This window comes from Tetrahymena thermophila, assembly GCF_000189635.1.
Source record: "Tetrahymena thermophila SB210 genomic scaffold scf_8254652, whole genome shotgun sequence".
In the NCBI taxonomy this organism is placed as follows: domain Eukaryota; phylum Ciliophora; class Oligohymenophorea; order Hymenostomatida; family Tetrahymenidae; genus Tetrahymena; species Tetrahymena thermophila.
The window spans coordinates 72,297-98,997 of record NW_002476420.1 but is presented as its reverse complement, the minus strand read 5'-3'; the positions used below and the strand labels follow the sequence as shown (position 1 = coordinate 98,997).

At 22.7% G+C, this 26,701-nt stretch overlaps 9 protein-coding genes across 9 annotated transcripts; 1 reads left to right on the top strand and 8 right to left on the bottom strand. All coding sequences in view use genetic code 6, as the record gives it.

The window, feature by feature from the left end:
* Positions 1-1,347: 1,347 nt before the first annotated feature.
* On the bottom strand, positions 1,348-2,757 carry TTHERM_00377400 (hypothetical protein; the record flags this gene model as incomplete). The annotated part of the gene is made up of 1 exon (XM_001015420.1): positions 1,348-2,757. One exon carries the CDS (start codon positions 2,755-2,757, stop codon positions 1,348-1,350), a length of 1,410 nt encoding a protein of 469 aa, XP_001015420.1.
* A 2,016-nt stretch (positions 2,758-4,773) lies between these two features.
* On the bottom strand, positions 4,774-6,585 carry TTHERM_000377399 (hypothetical protein; the record flags this gene model as incomplete). The annotated part of the gene is made up of 2 exons (XM_012797511.1): positions 4,774-6,419; positions 6,525-6,585. 2 exons carry the CDS (start codon positions 6,583-6,585, stop codon positions 4,774-4,776), a joined length of 1,707 nt encoding a protein of 568 aa, XP_012652965.1.
* Positions 6,586-7,414: 829 nt separating this feature from the next.
* TTHERM_00377390 (hypothetical protein) lies at positions 7,415-8,794 on the bottom strand (the record flags this gene model as incomplete). Its single annotated transcript, XM_001015419.2, has 1 exon — positions 7,415-8,794. One exon carries the CDS (start codon positions 8,792-8,794, stop codon positions 7,415-7,417), a length of 1,380 nt encoding a protein of 459 aa, XP_001015419.2.
* Positions 8,795-9,861: 1,067 nt separating this feature from the next.
* Positions 9,862-10,209, bottom strand: TTHERM_000377389 (hypothetical protein). The gene has a single exon (XM_012797510.1). It carries the CDS (start codon positions 10,148-10,150, stop codon positions 9,944-9,946), a length of 207 nt encoding a protein of 68 aa, XP_012652964.1. The 5' UTR covers positions 10,151-10,209; the 3' UTR covers positions 9,862-9,943.
* Positions 10,210-10,731: 522 nt separating this feature from the next.
* Positions 10,732-12,048, bottom strand: TTHERM_00377370 (hypothetical protein; the record flags this gene model as incomplete). The annotated part of the gene is made up of 1 exon (XM_001015417.1): positions 10,732-12,048. The coding sequence occupies one exon, from the start codon at positions 12,046-12,048 to the stop codon at positions 10,732-10,734; it is 1,317 nt and encodes a 438-aa protein (XP_001015417.1).
* Positions 12,049-13,090: 1,042 nt separating this feature from the next.
* On the bottom strand, positions 13,091-13,807 carry TTHERM_000377351 (siah interacting protein, amine-terminal protein; the record flags this gene model as incomplete). The annotated part of the gene is made up of 1 exon (XM_012797509.1): positions 13,091-13,807. One exon carries the CDS (start codon positions 13,805-13,807, stop codon positions 13,091-13,093), a length of 717 nt encoding a protein of 238 aa, XP_012652963.1.
* Positions 13,808-14,658: 851 nt separating this feature from the next.
* TTHERM_00377350 (kinase domain protein) lies at positions 14,659-16,812 on the top strand (the record flags this gene model as incomplete). Its single annotated transcript, XM_001015415.1, has 1 exon — positions 14,659-16,812. The coding sequence occupies one exon, from the start codon at positions 14,659-14,661 to the stop codon at positions 16,810-16,812; it is 2,154 nt and encodes a 717-aa protein (XP_001015415.1).
* Positions 16,813-17,477: 665 nt separating this feature from the next.
* On the bottom strand, positions 17,478-20,735 carry TTHERM_00377340 (hypothetical protein; the record flags this gene model as incomplete). Its single annotated transcript, XM_001015414.2, has 2 exons — positions 17,478-18,979; positions 19,040-20,735. 2 exons carry the CDS (start codon positions 20,733-20,735, stop codon positions 17,478-17,480), a joined length of 3,198 nt encoding a protein of 1,065 aa, XP_001015414.2.
* A 1,713-nt stretch (positions 20,736-22,448) lies between these two features.
* TTHERM_00377330 (hypothetical protein) lies at positions 22,449-25,439 on the bottom strand (the record flags this gene model as incomplete). Its single annotated transcript, XM_001015413.2, has 10 exons — positions 22,449-22,584; positions 22,668-22,762; positions 22,821-23,161; positions 23,219-23,432; positions 23,593-23,724; positions 23,797-23,885; positions 23,944-24,203; positions 24,526-24,636; positions 24,753-24,880; positions 25,338-25,439. 10 exons carry the CDS (start codon positions 25,437-25,439, stop codon positions 22,449-22,451), a joined length of 1,608 nt encoding a protein of 535 aa, XP_001015413.2.
* Positions 25,440-26,701: the final 1,262 nt, after the last annotated feature.

The following is a 26,701-nucleotide window of genomic DNA, read 5'->3' as shown; positions in this document are numbered from 1 at the left end:
GTGCGGGTTCGGATCTTTTTAAATTTAAATGGATTTGATTTAAATTCTATATCCTTTTATTCATCTTATTTGTTGTTTTTGTTAAACAGTTGTGGATTATTGATATTTCTGTTCATTATTTTTACTAAAATTTATTTTGATCAATAATTTTTTTCTTATTAGTTAGTTACTTAATTATTTAATTATTAATTTATTATTAATTTTCATAATCAATATTTTTGCTTTAATATTAAAAAAAAAAAGTATTTTATTTTAATATTAGAAGAAGAAGAAAAAAAGTATTTTATTTTCCTGATTTAATAAAGTATTTACTTTTAGCATATTTTTCACAAATAATACATCACAATAGATAATTTTAGGAATCTAGCTATTATTTTATTTTTGAAAAATAAATATTCTTTCATTATTAAACTAAAGATAGTATATATGATACAAAAGATGAATGTAAATGATTTAGTCTAAAAGTTAGACTATTAAATTGGATGTAGAGTAAAAAAAATGAAAAAATATTAATGTTTATATTCTCAAAAATAGCAAAAATCATAAAAATGATTAAAATCTAAAAAATTTAAAAATATAATGAAACTTTTCACTTCCAAGTTTCAAATTCTTGTGGCTGCAAATCTGTATCCCGCTTTTTGCCAAATTTTTTAGGTAAATAAATGTACTTATTACAATATCTTTTATTCAAAAATTATTGATGATTTCTAAATAACCCTAGATCAAAAATGAATAAATTTCTTTTTGGTTTGGTGTGATAAAAATATATTAAATATGTTTATGAATTTATTAAAATAAGGAATAAATATAAATCTACCTTGATATCTTATTTCATTCAAATCAAAGGTTAGTTAAAGAACTATTCTATTATAACTCTATACTCATTTTTAGTTTATTTTTTTAAGGGTATGTTGATTAGTTATCTTTTATTTAATTTATTAATTCTTAATTTTATTTGTATTAGTTTGTGCTGTCATTTTTATATACCTTTTATTTTCATTTATTAAGGTGAGTTTACCAAAAATTTTTTTCTAAAAAATTGGTCTTTAATTTATTTATAAATATTGACAAAATATGGAAATATGGTGAAAATTTATGAGGATTTATGATAATTAAATTTATTTTGTATAATAGTTTTAATTTAATAATCGATAATTAAAAATTTTCAAAGTATTTAATAATTATTTCTACTTCAACAAATATATAAATTAAGAAAGATTTTTTTTAATTAAAAAAGTAAATTTGATCACAAATAAAACATAAATAGATAAAAAAAATCAAATTAATAAGTATGGATTATTATTATTTAATATTATCTTTAGAAAATAATACTTTAATTTAATTTAATCACATTAAAGCAATTAGTTAGTCACTAGGATTAATGACAAAGTAAACTGCCTAATTTGGTTCTTAGTTTAAAGATTATTCGAAATAAATAAAAATGATATTAGATTCCGAATCAATTTTTCTCTTAAACTTCAATTTTTTAAAATTAGAATTGCTATCAAATAAAAATAAGTCTAAGTTATATCCTTATGCTAACCACTGTAACGGCTAATCTTTTTCATCTTGATCCGCAATATTTACTTTGAGAATTTTTTAGGCTGAATTCTACATGTAATCTAAAATTAATGAAGACAAGAACTCAAAACTAAAAATAGTATTTAAGAATGTGGTTGCTTACTATTTATACTCAGCTTCAGTTAACAAGATACATAAAAAGTGTAAGAAAATTTACCTGAGAAGAAAATTTTCAGATTTAAAGCCTTTTTATTTTGGGTTGATATAGCCTAAAATCTTGTAAATAAACTTCTTTGCACCCTCAAGCTTTTTTTAGCAAATGTTACGATATAATATAGAATATATGATAGTTTTCAATTTCTTATTTTCTTTAAAATTGATAGATACCGTTTCAGTTTTAAGAGCTTAGTTTATTTTTTCCTAGACTTAACACCTATCTACACCAAACTTATCAACTTTATTCATGATTTTTTCAAAATATTCTTCACTTATTTGATAATCATCTTCACTTTGTAAGTAGGGGTTTTTGATTTTATTTGTTGAATTACTCTTTGCTTATTATTATTTTTCTTATAATTTTATTTATTTCTAAATGTCTTTATATGTATTGGAGCCATTTTGTAAGCTGTAGTTTATTGTCGAAACGAAAAACTTTTTCAAATCATTTTCATAGCTATTTATTTTTTTATTATTATGAATTTAGTATTTCTTAATTAAATTTTAGTTAAATTAAGATTTTTTAGATGATGCTTTTGAACCCTATGATTTTACTTCTTCGTCTTAAAGTTAATTTTGCTTAACGTCTTGATTGTAAATTATTTACTATTGTTATACATGATCTTTTAAAGGTTTACTATCTTACTTATTTATTTTATTTTCTTTTTTCTATTTGTCTTTTTCTTTTGTTTCTTCATCCAATCCTTGAGGTTTTTTAGAATGTTTGTCAATAACAGCTTAATTTTTATTAATGAACTCTTTGCTTATCTTTTCTAAAATTTAGATTTTTAATTTTGGACTTTCTCTTTCCAAATATTCTTAAGATGACTTTTCTATTTCTTCAACAACTTAGAATAACTAAGTTATGAATCTCATTTCAACAAAATTAGGAATAGGAATTTCTATTTCATTTAATTTAGCATAATAAAAATCTCCATCCCAATATTTCCTGAATTTAAATGGAAGTTATTTAAATTCAATACCCTTTTTTTCTTCTTAATTGTTCTATCTGTTAAACATTTTTACTCAAATTTAATTTGATCAAAAAGCTTTTTTCTAATTAGTTAATTATTTATTTATTAATTTTCTTAATTAACCTCTTTGTTTTAATATTACAAAAAAAAAAATAAAAGTATTTTTTTTTGTAAATAATACTTTTATTTTTTGTCTACATTTAAAGAGTATATTTTGTATTATCTATTTCTTTTCTGCGTATTTTTCACATTTTTTACATCAAAATAGAAAATTTTAAGAAGATAGTGTCATTTTATTTATGATAAAAGTACTTTCTTTCATTATTTAAGGTAAAGATAGTATTTATGATATAAAAGAGGCACATATATATATATATATACCTTATTTTGTTTGAATGATTAAGTAAGTATAAAGAGTCTTAGTCGTTTCTCTTATTCGGCTTTCAATCTTCTATCTAATACTAGCCTTAACCTAATTGGGTTAAAGCTAGTAGAGTATTTATAGTAGATAAAAACAAAAAGAAAACTATCAAGCATTAAACACATTCTAGAATATATTTTTTTTTTTGCATTTTTATTATGGTTAATTTGCTCATGTATGTGCAATAAACTAAAAAGCTTTATAATTTCTAGTAAAATTGCTAAAATTAATTTACAATCTACATATTTTGCTTATCACTTTTATATTTACATAATGTAGACAATAAATATTTAGAATCTATCTATACTTTATTAGTTCTTGTAGTCGAACATTAGCTTCACCAAATTAGGTTAAAGTAATTAAGTAAGAGTATTTATAATAGATAAAAAAATTAATAATATTTCAAAAAGAAAATTATAAGGCATTAAACACAGGCTGTTATTGAACCTATAATCAAATTTTCATTAAAAATACACCAATTCTTACTTATAGTTTCTAAGATTAATTTATTAGCCATACACTTTACTTATTTATCATTTTTGTTTTAGATAATATTTACAAAAAATATTGAGAATCTATGTTGTATATTAAAATATTTGAAGTCGTTATCACCAAATTTATCTTTAGAACTTGGATTAATTTGCTGTATTTAAGCTTATTAGAAGCTTTTGGTAATGGTTTCCTTCGTTTTATCATCTCCTATCTAGCATAAGTGTTTCATCACATCTATTAATGTTTTAATTAGCTTGCCTAGCTAGGTTTTTATATTTACTTCTACTTCAATATGTCTTATTTACTTCTTCAGTAATTCCTTAACACCTATCCTCCTAATCTAATTTAAGAAGGAGTTCAATTCTTCTAAGTATATTTATGATTCTTTTAATTCCATGCTTTCTATTCCTATATCAAGTATGTATATTAATTATCCTAGGTTAATTAAAATCTACTTATGTATAACAAATTTTAAAATATTTTTATTTTTAGAATATTGGAAGGTATGTAAATGTTTGTTTTTCTAATAATCAAAATATTTTATTGATAGATAGCATTTAAAATAATTTATATTTTATAATAAACTACATTTAGATATTTAATATAGTAGAAATATTATCTATCTAAATTAAAATCTAACATACCTTGAAATTCTGAAGAAAAAAAAAAAATAATTACCACAAATTTAATTTGATAGATAATAGATAAATAGTATTTAGTCTGATAAATATTAATATATTAAAAACTCTTCAAAAGCATTTAAATTTCAAATCTTAGGGTTATTATTTCCTTTAAGGTGAATTGCTCTCAAATTTGATTTTATTAAGCACGTTATATAAATTTATTATAAATATAAAAACTAAAGTACTTTAATAATTGGTATTGGTTATAAAATAAATATTTTCAATTTATTTAATATTTTTTTAGAGAAATTTAAAATAATTAAATTTACTTTGTTTAATAGTTTTAATTTTATAATGAAGTTTATAACTAAAAATTTTCAAAATAATTATTTCTACTTCTACAAATATCTAAATTAACACAGAATTTTAATTAAATTAAAAAACTAAATTTGATCAGAATTAGTGACAAGTAAGACATAGATAGATATATAGATAAATAATACAAAAAAATCAAATTTAAGAATAATCATTATTAATTATATTTGGAATATTATATTTTAAGCTTGTCATTAGGATTAATGACAAATAAGATTGCCTAATTTGGTTATTAGTATAAAGATTATTCGAAATAAATAAATATTATATCAAATGAACAACTACTTTTACCTCTATGATTATATTTTTTACCTTTATTTTTACCATCAATTAAAAATAAGGTTAAGTTATATCCTTTTGCTAAGCAATCTATCTGCTCCTATATATCATCATTATTTGGATTATTTGACTTTTTAAGAATTTTTTAGGCTTAATACTACAAATGATCTAAAATTAATGAAGAAATGAACTCAAAACTAAAAATAGTATTTAAAAATTATGTTGTTTACTATTAATAGTTAGCATCTTTTATCAAGATACATAAAAAGTGTAAGAAAATTTGTCTGAGAAGAAAATTTTATTATTCAAATCCTTTTGATTTTGGGTTGATATAGCCTAAAATCTTGTAAATAAACTTCTTTGCAATCTCAAGCTCTTACAAGCAAATGCTACGATATAATATTGAATATGTAATTGTTTTCAATAACTTATTTTCTTTGAAATTGATAGTCATTGTTTCAGTTTAAAGAACTGAGTTTATTTTTTCCTACACTTGACACCTATCTACACCAAAGTTATTAACAGTTTGAATGATTTGATTTAAATATTCTTCATTTAATTTATAGTCATCATCACTATATAAATAAGGGTTTTTGATAATTGTTTTCTGAATTTTTGCTTATTATTTTTCTTCTTTTAATTTTATTTATTGCTAAATGTCTTACTATATTTTTAAGCAATTTTGTTAGCTGCAATTTATTGATTACACTAAAAACCTTTTCAAATCATTTTCATAGCTATTTAGTTAATTTTTATTATAAATTTAGTATTTCTAAATTAAACTTTGGTTAATTTAAGATAGGCTAAGTGAAATTGAATTTTGTGATTATCTATCTCCTTCAAATGTATTTGCATCTCCTGATGACATAGGATTTTAATTTTTCTATTCTTCAATAGAGTTTTCAGGTGATTTGAATTCTATTTCTTTTTTTACTTGATTCAATTATTGAGGTTTTTTATGATATTTGTTAATAAAAGCTTCATTTTTTTTAACAAATTCTTTGTGCATCTTTTCGAAAACTTAATTTATTAAATTTGTTTTTCCCAAATCAAAAACTTAATTTTCAACTTCTTCAACAGCAATTTGTAATTATTCTATGATTGTATCTTTAACAAAATTAGGAATAGGAATATATATTTCATTTAATTAAGCATAAGAAAAATTTCCATCCCATTCTTTCTTCTTTTTTATATTTTTTTAAGCTATTTGGCTAAGTGAAATTGAATTTTGTGATTATCTATCTCCTTCAAATGTATTTGCATCTCCTGATTCATCTGTAGGATTTTAAATTTTCTATTCTTCTATAGAGTTTTCAGGTGCTTTGAATTCTATTTCTTTTTTTACTTGATTCAATTATTGAGATTTTTTATGATATTTTTTAATAAAAGCTTCATTTTTAAAAATAAATTCTTTGTGCATCTTTTCCAAAACTTAGAATATTAAATTTGGATTTCCCAAATCAAAAACTTAATTTTCAACTTCTTCAACAGCAATTTGTAATTATTCTATGATTGTATCTTTGACAAAATTAGGAATAGGAATATATATTTCATTTAATTAAGCATAAGAATAATTTCCATCTCATTCTTTCTTCTTTTTTATATTGCTTTTATTATTTTAACCTTAATTATTGCTGTAAATTTGAGGGTATGCTACAAGATTATCTTTTAATTATCTTTACATTTTTTACTAAAATATATATTGATCAACGAATGACTTTTTTACCTAACTAGTTAATTAATTATTTATTTATTTATTTATTATATTTTCTTAATTAATCTTTTTATATTTTTTCTAAATTTAAATAAAATAGTTTTTATCATCTATCTATTTTAAGCATATTTTTAACATTGATACAGAAAAATAGAAAATTTTAGGAAAACAACTGTCATTTTATTTATATTATGATTTTAAAAGTACATATATATATACCTCATTTTCAATAATTTAGTCTAAAATGAATGATTTGGCTGTATTGTAAAAAAATTAAAAAATTAATATTTTTATACACAAAATTTCTAAAAATACATAGTATGCCCATACGCAATTAATCACCTTGTATATTTCGCTTGTTAGGGTTTTTATTTTCTTTAAAGATGAATTACTCTAATATTTGATTTTATTAAGCACATTGTATAATTTTATTTTAGAATAAATAAAAACTAAGGAATTTTAATATTTGATATTGGTAATTAAAATAAAAATATTTTCAATATATTTAGTATTTATTTAATGAAATTGAAAATAATTAAAACTTATTTTGTTTAATAGTTTTAATTTTATAACGAAATTTATAATTTAAATTTTTCAAAATATTTAATAATTATTTATACTTCAACAAATATTTAAATTAACAGAATTTTAATTAAATTAAAAAACCAAATTTGATCAGAATTAATTACAAATATCATATAGATAGATTAATAAATAAATAAATAAATAAATAGATAGTAGAAAAAATCAAATCAGATTCAATAATAATTGTTTGAGCCATCAAAATTAAAAAAATTTTTCAAAACAAATTATTATTACTATTATGTTTGGAATATAAAGCTTGAAGCCTGTCATTAGGATTAAAGACAAAGTAAATTGCCTAATTTGGTTTTTAGTTTATTTATTATTCGAAATGAATAAATATTATATCAAATGAGGAACTAATTTTATTTCTAAGTGGAAAATTTTTAAAATTATCACTGCGATCAGATAAAAATAAGTTTGAATTATATCCATTTGCTAAGCAATCTATCTGTTCATATTCAGTTTTATTTAGATTTTATAATTTGAGCATTTTTTAGGCTGAATAACTCATGTAATCTAATATTAATGAAGAAATGGACTCAAAACTAAAAATTTTATTTAAGAATATGATTGCTTACTATTAATTATCAATTATCAAGATACATAAAAAGTGTAAGAAAATTTGCCTCAGAAGTATATTTTATTATTCAAATCTTTTTGATTTTGGGTTCAAAAAGTTTAAAATCTTGTAAATAAAATTTTTAGCACTCTCAAGCTCTTACTAGCAAATGCTACGATATAATATTGAATATGTAATAGTTTTCAATAACCTATTATTTTTAAAATTGAAATTTATCGCTTCAATTTTAAGAAATGAGTTCGTTTTTTGCTACACTTAACACCTATCTAAGCCAAACTTATCAACAGTTTGCATAATTTTATTTAACTACTCTTCATTTATTTGATAGTCAACTTCACTATATAAGTAATGGTTTTGGATAATTGTTTTGTTACTGTTTTCTTATTCTTTAATTTAATTTAATTATTGCTTAATGTCTGACTATATTCTTTCTTTATTTTGTTAGCTGTAGATTATTGATTACTCTAATAATGTTTTCAAATCATCCTCATAGCTATTTAATTAATTTGTGTTATGAATTTGGCCTTTCTAAATTAAACCTTTGTTAAGTTAAGATTATTTTGAATTTTTTTATTTTTTAATTTCTTTAAATGTATTTGTATCATCTGTTTCAACTAGTATAGGACTTTAATTTTTCTATTCTTCAATAAAGTTGTCAGGTACTTTGAGCCCTACTTCTTTTTCTTAATTCAACTATTGAGGTTTTTTATAATACTTGTCAATAAAAGATTCATTTCTTTTAATGAATTCTTTGTTTATCATGTTTAAAATTTCCTATGAATTTTTCTTTTACAAATAATCATTAACTTATCTTTCAACTTATTTTACAGCATTTTGTAATTACTATATGATTGTATTTTCAACAAAATTAGGAATAGGAATTTGTATTTCATTTAATTAAGCATAAGAAAAATTTCCATCGAATTCTTAATTCTTTTTTATGTTATTTTCACCTTAATTGGTGTTGTAAATTTGATGGTATGGTAGAGGATTATTTATGAAATATTTATTCATTTTTACTAAAATTTATTTTTATCAAAGATTTTTTTCTAAATAGTTAATTATTTATTTATTATTAATTTATTTTCATAATTAATCTTTTTACTGTATTTATAATTTTAATTTGTATCAATCTTTATAATTTTTCAATCAAATTTTTAATTAGTTCTTAACGTGAAGTATTAGCCTTAAAAAATATAGGCTAAAATTAGTAGAGTATTTATAGTAGATAAAAATATTTATAATATTTCTAAACAAATAATATTGAAAATCTATCTGCATTTTACATATAAACGCTTGCGCGCCTATATATAATTATACTTTATTAGTTCCTCTGTGGTAGTTTATCAAAAATAATCAATCAATTAAGAATATTTTAATTTAAATGATGCACCATCTAATATTAGTCTTAACCAAATTGGGTTAAAGTTAGTAAGAGTATTTAAAATAGATAAAAATATCTATAACATTTCAAAAAGAAAATTATAAAGCATTAAACACATGCTATAATTGATTTATTATAGCATTATATTATGGTATATTAGCGCAATTTATTATTTTTATTTGATCAGGTATGGCAAAATATAAAAATAATCTAAACCACTTTAGATCAAATTTTCATTCAAAATAGACAAATTCTTACTTAATTAAGAAAAAAAAAATAGAATCACGCACTAACCACTGCTTATTTCTAAAAACAAAGTGTTTTAAAATAAATAAATAAATATGTGTAGTTATTAAAAAAACAATACAATTTTAGATATTATTGATAAGATGAATTTATTAGAAACACATTTTTCTTATCACTTTTACTTTTACATAATATGCAAAAAATATTGATAATCAGTGTTTTTTTACTTAGTCACACAATTTATTATATCTATACTTTATTAGTTCATGTGGTTGCTTCAAAGTCTTTATCACAAAATTTATCTTTAGAACTTGGATTTATTTGTGCTTTACGCTTATTAGAACCTTTTGGCAATTATATCCTTAATTTCATCACCTCATATTTTGTATAAGTTTTTCATCATATCCATTCATGATTTAGTTAAGTTTGCATAAGTTTTTAATATATTTACTCAATTTCTACCACAATATGTCTTATTTACTTCTTCAGCAATTTCTTAACACCTACTTTCCTAGACTAATTTAAGTAGGACTTCAATTCTTTTAAGCCAATTAATGATTCTTTTAAATCCATCCTTTCTAATACTATTTTATGCGTGCATATTCTTAATTTAAATCTTCACATGTGTAACAAATTTTAAAATATTTTTATATCTATGTTAATGATTTTCTAAAATTCTAATGATCAATATATATTATTGATAATATTTAAAATAAATTATTTTTTGTAATAATATCCATTTGAATATTTAATATAGTAGAAATATTATGTACTTGAATTCAAATCTAACAATCCACGAAATTTAGAAAAAATAATAATAATAATAATCAAAAAAATTAATTAGATAGATATTAAATAGATAATATTTATAATGTTAAATATTAAAATATTAAAAATTCTTCATAATTATTTTATAAAAAGGATTTATTTTTTTTATTAACCATTAGAAAACACCAAAATGCTTTGGCATTAGAAAATTAATTTTTATTTTTAGCTTAAAATTATTAGCTAAAAATCATAAAAATTAAATGAAATTTCATCATCAAAAATAACAAAAAACACAATTGGTGATATTTCAATTTATGAATTAGTAAAAGTTTAAAAAAAAAAAAGATATTTAAAATTAAAATTTTCAAAATATTTAATAATTATTTGTACTTCAACAAAGATTTTTGTTTAAATTAAAAAAGTAAATTTGATCAGAATTAGTTACTAATAAAACATAAAAAGATAGATAGATTAAAAAAAAACTAATCAATAAGTAAGGATTGTTATGAATGATTATTGAATATTATCTTTTGAAAAGAATACTTTAATTTAATCACTGTTAATCAGGATAAGCACGAATACGTAATTCGTCATTAGGTTTATCGAGAAAGTAAATTGCCTAATTTTGTTCTTATTCTAAAGATTATTCGAAATAAATAAATATAATATGACCATATTTTTCATTTTTATGTTTATATTTTTTAATTTGTTTGCGATCAGTTAAAAATAAGTCTAAGCTATATACTCTTGCTAAGGAATCTATATCTTCATTTTCATCTGCATTTTTTGGTTTTTTAAGAATTTTTAAGGCTGAAGACAACAAGTAATTTAAGATTAATGAAGAAATGAACTCAAATTTAAAAATTTTTTTTAAAAATTCAGTTAATTGCTCTTTATAGTTAGCACAAGTTTTCAAGATACTTAAAAAGTGTAAGAAAATTTGTCTGAGAATAAAATTTTCAGATTGAAATCCAGATGATTTTGGGTCGATATAGCCTAATATCTTGTAAATAAACTTTTTTGCACTCTTATGTTCTTATTAGCAAATACCACGATATAATATTGAATATATAATAGTTTTAAGTTTCTTATTTTATTGGAAATTGATAGTTATCGTCCCTTCAATATTAAGATCTTTGTTTTTTTTTACCTACACGTCACACTGATCTACACCAAAATTATCAATAGATTCCAAAATTTAATTACACTATTGTACATCTATTTTATAGTCATCTTCACTATACAAGTAAGGGTTCTTGATATTTGTTTTCATATCCTTTTCTTTTTCTTTTTATTTTTTTTCTTTTGATTTTATTGAATCGTTAATGTCTTATTATAATCTTTGGCAAAATGTTTAGTTGTCTTTTATTATTTCTTCTAAAAGTTTTTTCAAATCATTCTTATATTATTTGAGTGTTTTTTGGTTGTAAATTTTGTATTTCTAAATTAGGCCATAGTTAAATTAATTTTAATTAGTTCTACCAGAGTTATCTTATTAAGGATTTTAATTTAGCTAGTTTTCACTAGAATTGTCAGGTGATTTGAGTTCATTTTCTTTTTTTTCTTCATTCAACTCTTGAGATTTTTAATAATACTTTTCAATAAAATCTACATTTCTTTTAATGAATTCTTCATTTATCATTTCTAAAATTTAGTTTTTTTAGTTTTGATTATCCAAATGATCATTAATTGAATTTTAAACTTCTTTTACAGCATCTTATAACTACTTTACGGCTTTTTCATTAGCAAAAGTAGGAATAGGAATGTGTATTTTATTTATTTCAACATCGGAATATTCTCCACTCCATTCTATCTAAGTGTTTGTTTTATCTTAGTCTTTTTAGTTGAATATCTTATATAATATAAACATTTTTTGCTTAAATTTATTTTTATCAAAAACTTTTTCTAATTATTTATTTATTAATTTATTTATTATTAATTTTCACAATTAATCTTTTTGTTTTTATATTACAAAAAAAAAGTAGTTTATTATTTTCTTAATTTAAATATATTAGTTCGTATCATCTATTTATTTTCTGCCTTTTTATTTTTTACAAATAATACATCAAAATAGAAAATTCTGAAACACAAGTTATCATTTTATTGGTGAAAACAGTATGTTTATTCATAACTAAAGATAGTATTTATGATATAAAATATGTATACTTCCATATATACCTCATCTTCAATCATTTAATCTACAAATTTAAAAAACATAACCTTGGGGCTTTCTTTTGGATATTGGATAAAAAAATATGGCTAATATATAGAAATGCAGAATTTATTATATGTCTTGTTTAAAGGTATTTATTTATTGCATTTTATTTTTATTTAAATTATTTCAAATAGAATGAAAAATTTATGATTTTATCTTATTCAATAAAAATATTTCAAAATTTAAAATAATCTATTAAAAATATTTTTAATTTAAATGTTCAATTGTTAATATTAGAATTAAAAAAATTGGTTTAAAGCTAGTTAGAGTATTTATAGCAGATAAAATACTTATCATATTTCAAAAAAAAAACTACAAAGCATTAAATGCAGGTAATAGATTTATTAAAATATTATATAATCGTATGTATATTTGCTCACAATTTTATTATATTTTGTTTATTAAAATTACTCGAAAATAGAAAAATAAACCAAAAGGTATCTTCTAATTTTTAATAATGGCAAAATATAAAAAAATAATAAAAATAAAAGTGTTTTATTTTTACTTTTTTTATTTTCTTTTTAAAACTTCTTAATAACTAAAAAAAAGAATTAATCATTCATCAAAGTTTTTACCACGCATTTTACTTATATAATTTATACAAACAAAAAATATTAAGAATCTATCTATCTATATTTTACATATAAACTCACTCATATATTAAATTTATACTTTATAAGTTCTGTAGTCTGTCTCTTCAAAAATCCTCAAAGTCATTATCACCAAATTTATCTTTAGAGTTTGGATTCATTTGTTGTCTTTAAGCTTATTAGAAGCTTTTGGCAATTGTTTCCTTCATTTTGTCATCTCCTGTTTCGTATAAGTTTTTCATCATATCCATCAATGATTTAGAAGGATCTTTCGAGTCTTCATCACTTCCTTTGGCTTTAAAAGCATCTTCTTTGTAAGTAAGCTAGCTCCAATAACTTTTAGTTGCTTTCATCTTAATAGAAATTGACGAGCTTTTAATTACATATTTGCATTCGCTGGGCTTTATCTTATCATAAAGCTTTGGGATAGCAAACTTGTAATTTCTACCATTCAAATCTAAAACTTTTACTTCAAAGCTTTAATCTGTAAAGGTAACCTAAACATTAGAAGGGTTCACCTTAGAGATATCGTCAATGTACAATGAAACATTAACATTTTAGCCATTTTGATCCCAAGCATACTTTGTCAAAGTTATGAACTTTAAGTTTTGTTGTTAATCTGCTGGCTTTGCAGAGGGTTTCTCTTCTTCCATTACCTAGCTCTTTTATTGCTCTTAACTTGCCTAGGCTTTTTAAATTTATTCAATTTCTACCTCAATATGTCTTATTTACTTCTTCAATAATTCCTAAACATTTACTCTCCTAGACTAAGTTAAGAGAGACTTCAATTCTTCTAAGTCAAGTTATGATTCTTTTAAATCCATCCTTTCTATTGCTTTATTATATATATATGTTATCCTAAAATTAATTAAAATCTTCTCATATACAACAAAATTTTAAATATTTATATTTCTAGAATATTGGAATATTAATCATTTTCTAAAAATCTATTAATCAATTGAATATTCTTTTGAAAGTATTTAATAGAATTTATTTTTTATAACAAACTAAATTTCTATAAAAATAAAGTAGAAATATTATCTATCTCAATACAAATCTAACATGCCTTGAAACTTTGAAAAAAAAATAATTATCAAAATATTTAATTCGATAGATAATATTTAGATTAATAAATGTTCTTAAATTATAAACTCCTCAAAAGTATGTAAAAAAGGATTTATTTTTTAATTATGATAATTATTTAGAAAACACCAATCAATCTACTTTGGAATTATAAAATGAGTATTTTTTCTTAATCTACTATAATAAAAAATAATGTTTTTAAAAGAATTAATTTTTATTTTTTAGCTTTAAAATTATAGATGAGATCTTAAAAAATCTTTTGGTTAGAAATAAATTAAATATTTAATATTTTTAGTCAGATTTGGAGTAGTTTCTTAGTTTATCGAATGCATTTTATAAGCGTTAAAAATGAATTAAATTCAAGCATTTAAAATAAATTTATGAGTATTATTTACTTGCTTTTGCAAATACATTAATCAGTCTATTATGTATGTGTATATGCATTTATTTATTTTGATTGTTAGTTTGTTTGTTAGTTAGTTAGTTAGCCAGGTTAAGAAATTTAAGAATAAATCCTAATAAGTAAAAACAGAAGAATAAAATCAAAATCTGATTTATAAAAAATAAATAAAAATCAAATTATAAAATTCAAATGAACTTTGTTTCTCCTTAAATAGTCTAATAAACTCCTAAATTATAAATTCAAGGAGGGTTTCCTTTAGGAAGAGTTGTCAGTCCTTTCTAAAGTCCATATTTGCAGCAAAACCCAATACCTTAAGCAGGAGGATTTGTATCTTAGCCTTATTAGATACATCCATAGATATAGTCGGGAGTTAGTTCTCCTATGATGAGAAGCAATTTAAGTGTTTTTTAGCAAGGTCAAATACCTTAACAAAATAGAACTTCAAATTCATAGGCTGATCTAGGTTAGTACTTGAGATCTCCACAATCAACTTAGAAATAGGAAAATTAGCTGCAAAGATATTAAAATACTGAACCGATTAAGAAATAAATAGCCTCAAATCAGCATTTTATTTCTCCTTAATACATATAATAATAGACTAATACAGGTTAATACATTCAAAGCAATCAGACTTAAAAAATTTAAAGATAGACATCATTCCATTAATAGCAATTATAAAATAGCAGATTAACAATGCAATCTCTTCCTGCAAATAACAATACAATTAACATTACATCTGCAACTTCCCCTAACGAAAGACTTCTAAGTCGTAATTTATCTCCTTAGCCATCCCATAGATTAAATTCATTACTCTCCTCTCCAATATAGAGAGCTATCTCACCTTAAACTTAAAGGATAAATAAAGATTCATTCAATGGCACAGTGTAAACAGCTAATTAAAATCAATTAGTCACTCAATAAGGCCCATACATGCTTGGTGTCGCTCAAACCCTATACACTCCATCGTCAAGAGCTTAATCACCAACTTTTAATTAAAATTAGGGTTTCATGTTTACTGGCAGAAATAACTTTGTTTAATCTCCATAACAAACATTTTATTCAAGCGGTTAAAATTTTTACAAAACTAACTCCATGCCTTAATAACAGCAGTAATAATTTATTCCATTCAAACTAGAACTTCCTCAAAAAGTGCAGGACAATTAATAAAAGCTTAATGAAGCCATAGCAAAATCTGAAAAAGTTAAAAAATTAGTTGCTGAAAAACAGCAATAAATGAAAGCCAACGAACAAAAGAGGTAAGAATTACTAGATGTGTCAAAATTATATGATTTAACTCCATAGTAAACAGCAGAAAAAGTAAAAAATAAGCAGTAAACACCTATAAAGCAAGAGGAATCGCCTATTAAAACTATTCAATAAGTTATAAATACAAATAAATAAGGTCCATAAAAGCATATAATAAATAGTATAGTTAACAGCGATAACAAAAATATGATTCCGATTGGAACTATTGCAAATTAAAATAATTCTATTTCTAATCCTTAAACTTCATATGCACAAAGACAAGCTGAAAATTTGCATATTTCTATTTCACAAAATGGAAATACAGAAGAAAGCGAACAAACATTAAACTAAATTTCTCAAAACTAAGCAGAATTTAAAAAACTTTAACTAGAATTTAAAAATTCTGTGAATAAAATAAAGGAGACACCTAAGCAATAGCTTATATAAACTCCAATAAGCCTTTTATAAAAATCCAATCTAAAGCTGGATTAAAGTTAGCCAAATGAAAATAAAGAAAATTGTATTATCTCAACTCCCATCACTAATAATTAAAATGGAGATCAAACTCCTACTGGTGATTAAAAAATAGAATTCAAAAGTACTGTGAATTAATTCAGGAAATCCTTCTAAAAAAATATGTATTAAACTCCTTAAAACTCAAAAAAGAAATTTTAAAAGAAAGTCTATGAAAACGAAGATGAGTACTAAGGTAGCATGGAAAATGATATTCCTAATGGCTACGGCATTCTTAGAGATAAAAATGGAAAAGAACTCTACAAAGGAGACTGGAAAAACGGATAATATGATGGAAGTGGTATATTGGTAAATAGAAATCAAAACGATAGTTAAGCAATTGTGATTGATCATAATGAGCTTTCATAAATATTAACCTTAAACTTATGGATTAGATATGAAGGTGATATGAAACAAAACTAAATATAAGGCTTTGGAACTATGTATTTTATAGATAATTTAAAATACGTTGGAAATTTTGCTTAAGGTATTCCTGAAGGCTAAGGCTCTTTTTACACAAATGATGGAAAAGTTATTGCTGGAGTATGGGAATAAGGAAAATTGAAAGATATTCTCTGGGATTGAGTTTTTAATTTATGTTTTTAATTTACCTACTATTTATAATTAAAATCTTTTATTTTATTTTAAATATATCTATATTTTAATTACCTTAAAAATCATTTTTAAATTCAATTTTGTATCATTTTGTTTTATTTTATCAAATAAATAAATAAAACCAATGCATTTTTTATAACAATTTATTTATTTAAATATAATCTCAAATATTTCATCTTTAATGAGTTATATTTAAGTTATAATATAATAAAAATTACTGTGTTCATTATTTCATAATTAATTTTAACTTATATTTGTAATACAAAAAAAATATTAAAGTTTAAATTAAATTTATCTTTAAAATTTTTTTTGTAATTTATCGATTTAAAATAATTTAAATGGGTATAGTATAATAGTTCGTAAATGTGAATAATGAAATATATTTTAAAATGAATTTGAAAAAAATTATATAAATAACTCTTGATCGATCATAATAATATACAAACAATTTTTATAAAAGGAAAGATAGGATACATTTACAATTATTAAAATATAGGAAATATGAAATATGAAATTAATTTTGGTTATTTGTTAGTTAATTTTATATGTTTTTTTTGAAAAAAGTAGATTTTCTAATAGATTTTATTATAGCATAGAACTTTAAAAGATAAATTTTTGAAATAGTTTAAATTTAATCAATCTTATTGCTTTTTAACCATTTTTCTTGTTTCTAGTTAAGATAAATTCCCACTAAAGCTAGTTAATAATTATTACTAAGATTTGCGTTTACCTAGGAGCTATTAGGAATTTTATTAACTCATTTGTTATTGTTGCTATTGAAGAGGTTAAAATTTCTTTTTGGGATTAGATATAAAGCTGAAATTGTTGTTGTTATTGTTATTGTTTTAAGTGTTATTAAAGAAATAACTACTATTGAAAATAGGTTATTATAAACATAGAGTAGATTCATCCAAAAATGACTTATTTTTACCTTCGTATTAGAGTGTATGATTTTTAAAAGCGTTTTATTGCTTTTCATTAGAGAGCTGCTAAGTATTCTATGCATCGAAGTCTATAGATTTGATACTTTAGTTCATGAATGGATGAGTTTTTTTGGGATAGGAAAATGATGAAAAATTATTATAGGGTAGTTTTTAATTGATAGAAGGATTCTTTAACTAGGAAGAATTGTATATGCCACCTAATAAAGGTGATTAAGGAGAAGGTGAAGTTGTTAAAAAAGGAGTTATGTTTTTCTTTTTCGAGGAAGAGTTGTTCTTGTTCTTACTTTCACTACTGTTATTTGCCTTAGATATTTTGGAAATTGTAGTGGTAGTGCTCAAGTTTTTATCAAAAATGTTGTTTTCTCTTTAAATGTTAATTTTCTTAGAACTAATTGTAAGTTGTTCATGCTCTTACTAATTATTATAATTCAACTCTTAAGATTGGATATTAGATATGTCTTCATTTTCGTAATCTTTTATTTCATTTTAGCTGTTAATTAAGTTAAAAGTTTGCTAATTTGAGTTTCTTCTGTAAGATACAAGGGAAATTTCGTTTGATGATTGAGTGGTTTGCTTGCTGTTATATGTATTTTCAATGTCTTCATGAGTTGAAGAATGACATTCAAAAAAGTTATTTTATTTTCTTCTCTAGGAGAAGCTATTAGGTTCTATAATGTCATCTTAGCTTATTTCAGTTTTGTTGAAGATTGGCAAGGGAATGTTATCAGAAGCATTTATTTATTTTTTCATAGCTATTCTACTGAAATCTTTAAATCTATTTGAATTTCCTGGGACTGAGCGATTAGACATTTTTTATTTAGTTAAGAGCGGAGAGCCTTCGTAGGTGTCGAGTTTGAATGACTTTGGTCTTGAATAAACTAGCTCAGATTCTTCGCTTTCAGATGAATTTTATGTTTCATTTATTTTTTGTTGAGTAGGTGATATTTTATCTTGTAGAATAGGGTTAATTTGAATGTCTTTTTCTTTTTTATTAGCCTTTTGAATTTGATAAGAGCAATCATCCGCAAATAGAGTATTGCTGTTTTCGTTAAACAAAGTCTTTTTATTATTTAGATTAGAGCCATTTATTGATGGCTTGTAGGCTGAAAAGTTTCTGCTTGAATTACTTTCTTGACTAACACTTCTTTCTCTTTCTCTGTTAGTTCCTGGGTGATCAAAGTTCAAGCTCTTACCTGTTATGAAAATAAATATAAATTAAAATCAAACTAATATTAAAATTATTTTATATATACCTTATCTTTAGTGAGATTAAAATGTTAAGTTTTAATTTGTTTAGCTGCTGTAGTTAGCGTTGTTAGGTTAGCTGCTTGAGTTTTATGGCAATACGCTGCTTGAAAAGTGAAATTTATTATTTTCAAGTGAAGAATTTAAGAAAGTGAAAGAAGCTTTTCTATCTGGTGTTTTGAAGACATCAAAGTTAGCTTTGATTTATTTGGAGAATCCTGATTCGAAGTCATTAAAAAAGTGCTATGAGTCTTCATAGTTATACATATTCGTAATTTAGCTACTGACAAATTTGAGTTCTGGGACTTTCATATCAAGGATTTCTTTATCAATAGTAAAAGGAACTATTGAGTTATCTTCTAAGAAAGCTAAAGCGAGAATTTGATTAGAGTATATCGAAGCCTTAATATGTGAAAAGGATTCCATCAAATTACTTGCAGATTGAGGGGTAAAACCTTGATAAGGGACGCTTGACACTATTACAGATTTGATTGCAACTTGCTCATTATTAGAAAAATTAATCTAATCCAATATTGAGATAGGATTATCAAAATTATATAGGGAAACAAACTGATTCACAGAAGAGTTAGCTATTAAAAGTGTAGATTTTTCAAGGTTTTACATTATTTTTTGAACTTTGCTTTATTATTAGCAGCCTGTATTAGCCTTTGGTATGAATTCTTTTATGACATTTTTTTAAGATATATTGTTAAAATCCTAAACTTCGATGTTTTGCCCATCAGAGATAACTAAATAGCTTGAAGTTTAGGAAAACAATGTTTGGCAAGTTGTGTAGTTGATTTCATTCAACAAGCTTGTGAGGGGTTTTTTATTGGTTTGTACTTTTAATGTCATATTTTCTTAGTTATTTTGAATGCCACTTATTCCAATCTGACTCACAAACAGAGTATTTATAAAGAATTTTTTTAAATCTTTTTAGTTTTTTGTGATGACTCTAATTACTGCAAGCTCAGAGCTGACACCAATTTTTCCAATAACAATATCAAAGTCATTATAATAAACAGCTATATCTCTTATGATATGCTAACCCATAAACTTATCTATTAGATGAATTTTTGTCTATTGTTCGTGATTAATTCTAATAACCATGCTTTCTTTTTGTTTGTTTAAAAATAATTCACTCACATGCCCTTCAAATTGTATGTTTTTTATACAAATCTGCTCAAGAGAATGGTAAAATTTACTTTTTTCTTTTTTTGTTAGAATTTCAAATTTTAAAACAATAATCTCAATATCTAACATAACTACTGCAATATATGTTTATTTATAGCTAATTTGAGGAGTGGATGTAGCAAATTTTGGAGATTCCGGTTCTTAGCATTCCTCATCAAAAATATCATCTGAATTATATTTATTCACTTCTTATTTGGTCATTTTAAGTTGTTTTACTTATACGTTTTGAAGCTTCATTGACAAACTTGCTTGGACATCTTTACTTAATTGTATTTGTTCAGCGCGTAAGTATTTTTAGGAGTCATTTTGGAGCTAATAAATAGAAAGCATTTGGAAACTCAATTAATTATTTTGATAACTGAGAGCCAGGTGCTGAAAGTTATCCTCATCATGCAACTCTATTTATGTTAGCTAAGAATCTAGATTTAATCCTGTGGACTATAATTTTAAAATAGTTGTTGAAGATTCAGAAGGACTTTCTTTGAAAAATGTAGAGGATTCCTCAATCATAGTTGAAGCGCAAAGTTAAATACTAAAATAGGATTCAAATTGAAGACAAATACTTAGAAAATAAAACTTTTTAGTAGAAATAATTTAAGGCTTGATGAAAAAATTTAAGCGATTGTTCTTGTGTACAATAAAGTTTTTTTAGCGTTGTTTTTGTTAATGTGTGATTATTTGAATATCTTAAGATAGTGAAAGTAAGATATTTTGGTTGTTTTTATTGATAATTAATTAATTATAAGAATAAATTGCATTTAAACTACTGACTAAGATATTTTGATTTGACAAAGCTTAAGAAGCGCCAAAAATCATCATTCCCCTTCTACATAAAAAGCTTATGTAATAATTAAAATATCACAAATTCACTCACTCACCTCATTCAAAGATTTCCTTTAATTAATTTGAATCTGAGATTCTGACACAAAAAATAATTCAAATTTTTACATAATTTTCCTCATTAGATTTTCTTTCTTTGTTATAACCCAATGCTTTCTGGCCATTTATTATACATATATTACTAAAGCAATTAAATTTTAAATTACTATAATATTCATTTGATGTTTAGTTCAATTATTTCATATTGCATATAAATGCGATATTCTTTGCTAAATCCTAAAAGTTACTAATTAATTTTGGTGATGTGGAGTTGTTGGTGCAAAAGATATACGAGGATAGTAAATTCACTAGGAAATTGATAAAAGAATAGATTTAAAAAGAAAAAAATCTAAATTTGTTTAGAATTTTATGATACAAAGTAATTAATTTTATAAATATTTATTTATTTTGTAGTGTTTTTTTTTATAAACAAAATTTGAATTCGCTCCTAATTAATTTTTGAAATTTGAAAAATTTAATTTAAGGTATTTTGCTATGTTCAATTTAATTCTTTCTTTGGAAATACTTTTTACATAAGACTATAAATAGTCAGTCGTCATGTGTTCATAAATATAATATACATTCCATCTTTCATTATCTGAAAATCCATCCTATTTTTCAAATAAAATATTGATTTGAGTCTACCAATAATTAGAACTTTAAATTTTGTTTTATTTGGTTAAATAAAAATATGAAGCTATGAAATTAATTATTTTGACTGAAATCAATTATTTATTTATATTGATTTCTAAAATTATTATTTATTATTTTATTTCATCAAAAATTTTGAAGAATGAATTAACAAATGTTTGATAGAGTTTATTTATTTACTATAATTATGATGTTTCTTGTAAAGTATTTATTTTGATTTGCTGATTATGATATTTACTAGCTTGAATTGATCTATCCAGTTTCGATTGATTTAAATTCAAAAATTAGGCAAAATAGAGGATTGATATAGATGCTATAGTAGTATTTATGTCGTTTTTAACACTTTGCAAATTAAATTAAATCAAATATTTTTTTATTTTTTTTTTTGTATCTTTCTTTCTTTTATGGGTTTTATGGGGAATGCTGTTTGTTAAATTTTCATATGAAATTTAAATGCAAAAACGCTAAAATAAAATTAGCGTCAATCTTAAACAATTTAAAATATGTAGTAATTGATAAGTATTAATTGATTGATTGATTATTAAAAGTTAAAATAATGTGATTGTAATAATGATATTATTTGATGGATTACATCATTAACTCACTCACTAATGATAAATTTAAACATACAAATAAGACCATATAAACAATTTATCAATATTAATATTCCGTTCACATCATATATTCTACTTTTCAGTTAGTTTTGATTTGCTTGTGAACGCTATCGTAGCCATTGATAGATTCTTCACCGACTAATTAGACGATGCTTCTCTTCTTCAATAAGCTTTCACCATTGGCTTAACCTTATTGATTTTCAGCAGCCTTGATCCTGTTTTAGAGTAAAAAAAAATTATTAAAGTTGAAAAAGTAAAAAAGAAGAAAATAAATTTAATTATTTTGAAAAAAAAGTACTTTTATTCAGTGATTCTAATTTCATTGATGTTGTATGAAATAGTTCTAAGATGGCTAATACTCATATTAACAATATTCTTGAGTTCAGATGCGTTCTATTTTTTATCCAAATTTAATTAAAAAAATACATTCATTTGAATTAATATTAACTACCTTCTTAGAAGCATTAATGGCATTAACGTAGACTTCAGACAAAGTTTCAATCAAATTAGGTTCTTATGAGAAGTATTAAGATACAAATTGGAGTAATTGGGCATAATTAACTTTATTGATGGGTTGAGATTCGAAGAAGTGGATGTATCTTACTAATGCTTATTGCTTTCTTTCGCTACCAGCTAATAATTTGCAAAGCTCGTTTATGGCCCATTGTTAAACATCAGGCTTTTAGTTAGGGTTAGACAATAACTTTTCGTATATTTCAGTGATCTTTTCTACTTAAGAACTGACTCTTTTTTCGAATTAAGCCCATCTACTTAAGTTCTTTAAGTAGTTATCTATTACCATAACAAAAAATTAGCCTATGCTTAGAAATAATAAAAATATGTATTTACCTCCTTCATGAGAGACAACAAATTTGTAAACTTCTCTGGCTTGGTCGTATGATTAGTATAATTCTTCTAATTCAGCCCATTAAAGCAATAAGTTATTGATGTTAATGTATTTCAAAAATCCTTCTTATTTTCTGCAAATTCCCAAAGCAACAGAATGTTGATTTTATGACTCCAAATAGTGGAAGAATTCAACCCATAAGCTTTCCTTATCACACTAATAAAATTAAAAAAATATTTTAATTTAAATTGCTTAATTTTTTTTCATTTTTAAAGCTAATAAATTTATTTTTTAAAATAAATTGTTTTTTATTAATTAATATTTCATTTTTTGAATTAAATCACTTTTAAAAAATTTTTTAAATTTTTTTTCTTACTTGGCTGATTAAGGCTTTTTCATAAAGGAAGATAACTTATTCAGGAGCTAATTTAGTCTTGGCAAAAGTAATATATTGATTCCAAACATTTAATTCGTTGTTAGCTTCACCATCATATTCAGTTTTTGTAAGCTTTTTTTATATTTATAAATAAATAAATACTTAATATTATTTAATCATAAATTTGATAAATTGATTGTTTACTTTAGATTCAAAACCTTAAACTTCTTGTGAGATAGCCTTGGTTCTTTCACTGTAATTAGAAATATTATTCTTGATTTGCAATATCATGGCTTTTTTAGAAAATAATTTTCAATTAAAAATAGTTATTAAATTAATTGAAAATCTTACAATCTTGAGATTGACCTTCAGTAGGTTAGGTACCCAAAATTGCATTATAGCAGGATTTAATTTGATCAGGAGAACAGAATTGGAAGAAGGCGTTGTATTATTCATAGATGTCATCGAAATTTTTAGTTACGATGCTCAAGGCTCTTCTGTAGAGCTTAATTAATTCTTCCTTATTTTCAGAGTAATGACGAATCAAGTCTTCCCAGTAGATGGCACTGTTGAAATCGTATCCAATATATTGCAAAGCCTATTCAATGAGCCTATTTTAATTAATTAATTCATTATTAAGGTTAATTGGAGCTACATTTTAATTTTTGTAAATATCACTGATTCCTTTACATACTATAATACTCTTTATTTATACTTATTTTATTTATTAACTTGCTTATTAAATCAAATCTCTTAAGTTTAGCTTTATATTATCATTAGCCTTTTTATTCTGTTGCGAATATTCAAAAAGATAATTTATACCTTTAAAAAGCTATGAAAAATAATAAATCAATCCTTCAAATAAATTAAAATAAAGAGCAATAAAAGTATTTTAGTGACGCTATTATTTTTTAATTGACATGAAGTAATTACTTGATAACTTTTTCTTCTTCAGCAGTATCGTTTTTATCGCTTTTGACTGAGGAAATATAACAGTGCCATAAATCGTAGGATCTAGGATTCATTTGGATGGCGTATTAGTAGCTTTAATTATTTAAAAATAAGTTTAAATTTTATTGCTTTCGTTTAATTGATTTGAATTTCCTCATTTATATATCAAGGAAAAACGCTTTGGCTTTAAATTGTGTGTTTAAAATTACATCTTTTCAGATTCTTCTGCTGATTAAGTTGTGTTTTTAACATGTTGAGCATATCTATTCCAATAGTATGAATTGAAAGGATATCTTCTTAAATATTCTTTGTAAATCAAATCTAAATAAGGAGAATTCTACATTTTATTAAAAATTTAAAAGAATGATGAATGAATATTGTTTGCTGTGATAATTTGAAATATATTTATTTATTTTTAATCGGAAGATGCTGATTGATAATTGGTGTATTTAAGTTGATAGAATCGAATGAATTGAATAATTATTATCTCAAACAAAATATATTCCCAAATTAGACAAAAGAGTAAGTATTTTCTAAATAAAACAGGAATAATGAATATACATCATTTTAACATCAAGATTCTCCCATCCGCAAGTTATTTGCCATTCTTAGAATTGACTTATTTAAGTAATTCTTTGATCTTTGTTAACTAATAATCTATCTATCTTTCTTTCTTTCTGCCTTTGTTATATCAATTTACTTGACTTATCAACTCAAATACACCTTCGACTTTGCGCTTGCATGCATCAATTCCTTGATTATTCTTGCTAATAAATCAAACTATGTTGCTTTACAGATTGTTCATGACTGCTAATAAGGCCTCTGAAATGGAACTGACGCTAAGCATAAGTTAATCCTTTATAAGTGTTGTCGAATTGCTCAATAGGGTTGCTCATTTATTTTCTAAGATATTTATTTATTTTTCTTTGTTTTTCTTCTTTTCTTTAATGATTTTAAATAAAAGATATGTATTAATTAATTTTTTTCTTTTTATTTAGTTGTAAATTGATATTTTTATTTAATTCATTAAATACTGCATTCACTCACTCATATTCTCATCAATCAATCCCTTTACTATTCCATTCATTTATACAAATCAAGATAATTTTATATATTCTTTATCCTATCAAAATACATACATATATACATGCAGGCAATATACTCACTCACTCACCCATTTATTATACACTTTGCCATAATAAATAAAACCATCTCTAAACAAATCATTTATTTATAAATTATTTGTCTGTCTCGCTATTGGTTTAATCAAATTATAATCTGGTAGATGCAATTCATTTTTATTTTTTTTCTTTTGTTAACTATCAAAAAATCTATTTATAATCTTTATTCAATCAAATTCATCCAAGCTCACATTTTAGTGAATAAGCTAATGAACCCGCCTAATTTAAATGCTAATTTCTAATTTGAATGGATGAATACAAGTCATAAAAAAAAATTTTATTATAATGAACTTAATTTAATATCTTTATATTCTACTTTTAGCCCTATATATTGATTATCTCACTTTCTATCTTGTTTATTTTAGCTATTCAGTTAATGTTTAAAAATTTTTGTAAGTTTCTGTTGTTGTCAGTTAGTTTGTCAGTGCTTATTTCATTTTGCAATAAGTTTTAAAAAACCATCAGCTGGCAGGTCTTACCAAAATAAAATAAAATTTACTTATAATTTAAATACAAAAGGAAACAATCAACCAAAACTAATTTATAAATATTAAATATTTTAAGATATTTTACAAACTGATTCACTAATTGTAAATCTATACATTTAAAATATCTTAAGAATATTTTTTTTAATAAATTATTCAGTTTTTAGATTTAAAGCTTACAAAATATTTTTTTAAATTATTAAATCTTAATTTTAAATTTAAATGGAAGTTTAAAACAAATCAATGAAAAATTTACTTAGGGAAAGGGGATTTTTTGAATGAATTGAGAGATTAAAAAAATATTTTTCATTTAAAATTTAAAAAATCACAATTAAAAATTAAAAGTATAAATATATAAACTATCACTGCTAATTAATCATGTTCGATATTGAAAAATATCGACTGGATTCAAAGAAAAAAATTGCGAATTAAGATGATTAACTTTAATCATTTATTTTCAATGAATTATTAAATTTTAAATATTATTTAAGA